At 34.9% G+C, this 4265-nt stretch overlaps 1 protein-coding gene across 1 annotated transcript in view; it reads left to right on the forward strand.

Moving 5' to 3' along the window:
- Positions 1-1217, forward strand: part of LOC107293071 (hyaluronidase-4-like) — a gene marked incomplete at its 3' end in the record, with an annotated part of 3068 nt that extends 1851 nt beyond the window's left edge. The window contains exons 2-3 of the mRNA XM_015822207.1: positions 520-609; positions 888-1217. Of these exons, the coding sequence (XP_015677693.1) occupies positions 520-609; positions 888-1217 (420 nt within the window). The remainder of the gene's footprint in view (positions 1-519; positions 610-887) is intronic.
- Between the last annotated feature and the right edge of the window lie 3048 nt (positions 1218-4265).

Below are 4265 nucleotides of genomic sequence, written 5' to 3' on the forward strand. Positions count from 1 at the left end.
ATAGAAATAGGACAGAAATAAATATAAATGATATAAACAATTTTTTAAAAAAATAGTGATAAAAATTTTAAAGGAGACATCTAAAATTCAGTCACCAAGAAAATGGCCCTAATTGTAAAATATCAGGGAAACAGTCTGGGAAAAAAAATTAAGTAGATGTATTTTTACTTTTATTCCATCCCCCAATATTCTAATGTTGAATAATATCTGATCTCATTTTTGAACAGCAAGATTTTTCTAGATTCATGATAAAAAGCATTGGTGGAACTTCTATCTTATCTTCAAATTGAAATGCTGAAATTGAAATAACAAAATATCCTTACTACAGATATAAAACTGACTGAGGATGAAACACATTAAAACTTTGAATATTTGCAGCAGTTAGTTATTAATTCTTCTGAAAGCTTAGCTGCTCAGAATGGGGTGCCTCATAATAATGCGTTAATGTGCCGTTTTTTAATGGCACCAGTGATGATATACAATAATTGACTGATAATATTTTCTTTTCTTCCTGTGTAGCAAGATCTTGTCAGCACAATTGGCGAGAGTGCTGCCTTGGGAGCTGCAGGAATTGTTATTTGGGGAGACATGAATTTAACATCATCAGAGGTAAACTAAAGTCATTGTTTTAAAATCTTTAACTTGCCTAAAAGTCCTTCTTTTGACATGAGATTCTTTAATATAGTAGACTCAGTTTTTATCTATCCATTCTCCCTTATGCAAGGTCAGATTATGAGTAGAAGCTTTGAGGAACATTTGGCAAAAACCTATAACTTTCTTTCAAAGCTTTGGAAAGTAAGGTTACATATGTTTGTTATATATATTTATGGTATAGACACAACACTGGACAGCCTTCCCATGATTCACATATTTCTTCTTTCTTGCAGGCCAATTGCACAAAAGTGAAGGAATATATTGCTACTAATTTAGGTCCCTACATCACCAATGTAACCAAAGCTGCGGAGGTGTGTAGCCAGCATCTGTGCCGGAATAATGGAAGGTGCATACGAAGAAATTGGAAAGCTTTGGATTATCTTCATTTAAATCCTCAGAATTTTCAAATCAAAACTTCAGAGAATGGAGTTATTGTGAGAGGGGTAGCATCTTCAACTGACCTTCAAACAATGGCAGAAAAATTCAGTTGCCATTGTTATCAAGGATTTGAAGGAGTTGATTGCAGGAAAATTAAGACTTCTGGCTGGCAACCAGGGCACTCTGTCAGTTTAATCTCACCCAGAATACTAATTATGATAAACTTTGTTTCCTTCATCTTTTGACAATGTTGAAATTTCTTTTTGACAATAACAAAGTAGTAATTCCCCATAAGATTTGTTGTTCCAGAAGAGTAATGGAAGTGTAAAGACAGTTATTGTATGAATTCTTATTTCCATGCATAAGATTATAGACACACATAAAACCATGAAACCACAATTTAACACACCTTGATACAGTGATCTTGGCCTGCAACAGGCAAACATCTGCAGTGATTTATGTCGCTTATATAATGGTGTCACTAAATATTTTGCATCATACTTGACATAGTGATGCAAATAACATTGCTATGCTAATGATATAATCTCTGCAATTACATACTTTAATATTTAATGGGCATTGCCTAGAATAACACATCCCCTCCCCACCCCACTTTCATTCCATTAAAATGAGATGTCACTCTATAGGAGAAATCTTGAAACTAATGCATGTAGTATTTTTATGTGCTTCTGTGAGCTAGCTTTTTGGTGCTTTCCTACCCATGCAATCATGTAAAAATTGGCAGGCACATTTTGTACAATCTGCCCACTGGTTTTATTCCAATGTCACAGCAGTCAAAAGGAGCAGTAGTGAAGTCTCAAGTACCTTTCACACAATCATCAACTTTGCCCTACTCAGCATTATTTGTACAATACTTGGTAAGTGTCGTCATCATCCCCTCTTTAAGCTCTATCAGCAATTCTTCCAGCTCGCTAAGATGACAATGCTCAAAAAGGCAGTTTATTTTACTGGGAAGAGAAGTACTTCAAAAAGGCCCTAGAATTCACCTGCAATGAAGTAGTATATTGTAACTCCTTATTCAGATACATGCTTACCTACACAACATTGTGGGTGGCCAAGTATCATTTATTGGAAGTAGTGTCAAAATACAAGCAATCCCCTTGGTATGACAAGGAGGCATGCTACATGGGCATGGTGCTTTATAAAAATAGAATGAGAAAGACAGACTTCATTCACCACTTCCAAATAAGGTGACTTTTCTTTGAATTACGAAACCAATTCTTCCAATTTTTTTTCTCATTACTTTCATTTGATCTTCAGGCACCTACACCAATGAGGCAAATAAAAGGAGAACAAACAATTCCGTTTTAATTCTGGATGAGGCATTTGTCCTGAGTTCAAGTGTGCCTAAAGTAAATGGGAGAATAGAGATATGGATCATCCCAATTGCCAATGCCTTTTTACCCATCAGCTTGGATTTCTCCAATCCCATTCTCAGTGCAAACATTTGAACTGATTTTCAACTAAGCTTAGATTTATACAGAAGCTCTACTAATGTTCCCATCATTTGTAGGTTTCTAGGCTTCCAGAATTTAGAAGAAGCTTCTAAGACATGTAAGAAGTAAGATGCAATTATTAGAAAGGGAGGTAGTAGTTACATCGGGTTGTAGGTATGGTTATTTGTTGTTATTGTGATTGGTCACACAGTCAGCCAGATATTTAGGCTGGATTTGGCATTTTATCAACCTATTAAGTCCTTCCCAAGGACCTGGGCTAGGCAGATTTTGTTGTTTCATGGTGTTAAAGTTGTTGAATGATGGATTATTGAAGTCTTGAGTTTAAAGAGCAAAATGGATGCCTTAAACCTTGCAGATACACACTCCTCATTTAAAGCATGACACCTCTATATACCTCTGAGACTCACAATCAGTTTAATTAATGGATTAATTAACTAAAGCTTAATTATGACAGGCAATTATTATATCTTGTATTATGAATTAACATTATTATTTGATGGGAATGAAATGGATTAGTGAGAGTAAGGAAATTATAATAAACCTTGGTTCAATGGACTGGAGGAGTTAGTCATTAGTAAAAGAGGATTATTGTGCTACAGGATACATAAACCAAGCATTTTTCTTTATTTATTTACCAAGAAGTAGGAAATATTTTCTGTAAGAAATTGGATTAACCCTCCCCAAATGAGGAAAGTGAAACAGTTGTTCCAGTACGCATGTGGATCTAATGATATATAGTGCTGTTCTGCAGTTGGAAGTGTTACTTTACTGTATTTTATCAAGAGGATAAAATACAAAATGATAAGCCTTTTCCTGCTAAATAAAGCTCATTAGCATAACAAGCATGAAATATAAGCAGCCACTTTTACAGGTCCAGGTTAAAATATGAACAAGATATAACTACAAAAAAAGCTATTATGCATATTATAAATAATAGTACAAAACCAAGACAAGAACATAATATTACATAATATATAGCACATACATTTTAAGCTTCATAGTAATAGTATTGTGTTATTTTTATTAAGTTCAGTAAAACTAGGGCATATATTAGCCATACTGTTAAAACATACTTTCCTCACTTCGACCCAGTCACAGCACAAACATACCTTGGCAGAATCTTCTTTTTTCCTACTATGTCCCCAGTATGTTATCTTTACTTCATCCCTAGCCCACGAGTGAGACTGGCTTAAGTCATTCTTAACTGTAGTAGCATTCAAATAAGGTGTTCCTCCTTATTACGACATGACTGTAGGGTGCAAACAACCAGGCCCACATGTAAAGAGTTTGAATGTAACTACTTTATTGTTCAATGCCTATTTCACAGGAATCAACCCGGACTGATAGCTTTCACCTAGGAAAAGTTTAGGTATGGTTCAAAGGCATTTGGGAATGGGGATGACCTTGCCCTCTTGTTTTTACATAATGATTCCAAATAATTTCCTGTTTAAGCCCTCCCAACTGGAATGATTGGTCTCCAACAATGATCCAATGTAGTCTCAAAACATGTAACATTTGGTACACTTTATCTTACTTCAGAAAGAAGTCAAATTAATATAGGGACTTCAAACAGAAGAAATAAAGGCAGGGTAAGGATCGGTAATGGGGAAAGGTTTCATATTGGTATTGTTTTCTTCCGGTTTAGGAGAAAGATTCTAGTGGTTCTCCCTTAAGTTGGAATATTGATAATGTCTTTATATTCTTCAGGGTTCTCTGAATGCATGAGTTGGTTTTAATTCTTCAAGTCTGGTTAGG

The sequence above is a fragment of the Protobothrops mucrosquamatus genome, unplaced genomic scaffold (genome assembly GCF_001527695.2).
Source record: "Protobothrops mucrosquamatus isolate PMUCROS unplaced genomic scaffold, P.Mucros_1.0 scaffold_172, whole genome shotgun sequence".
Lineage (NCBI taxonomy): Eukaryota > Metazoa > Chordata > Lepidosauria > Squamata > Viperidae > Protobothrops > Protobothrops mucrosquamatus.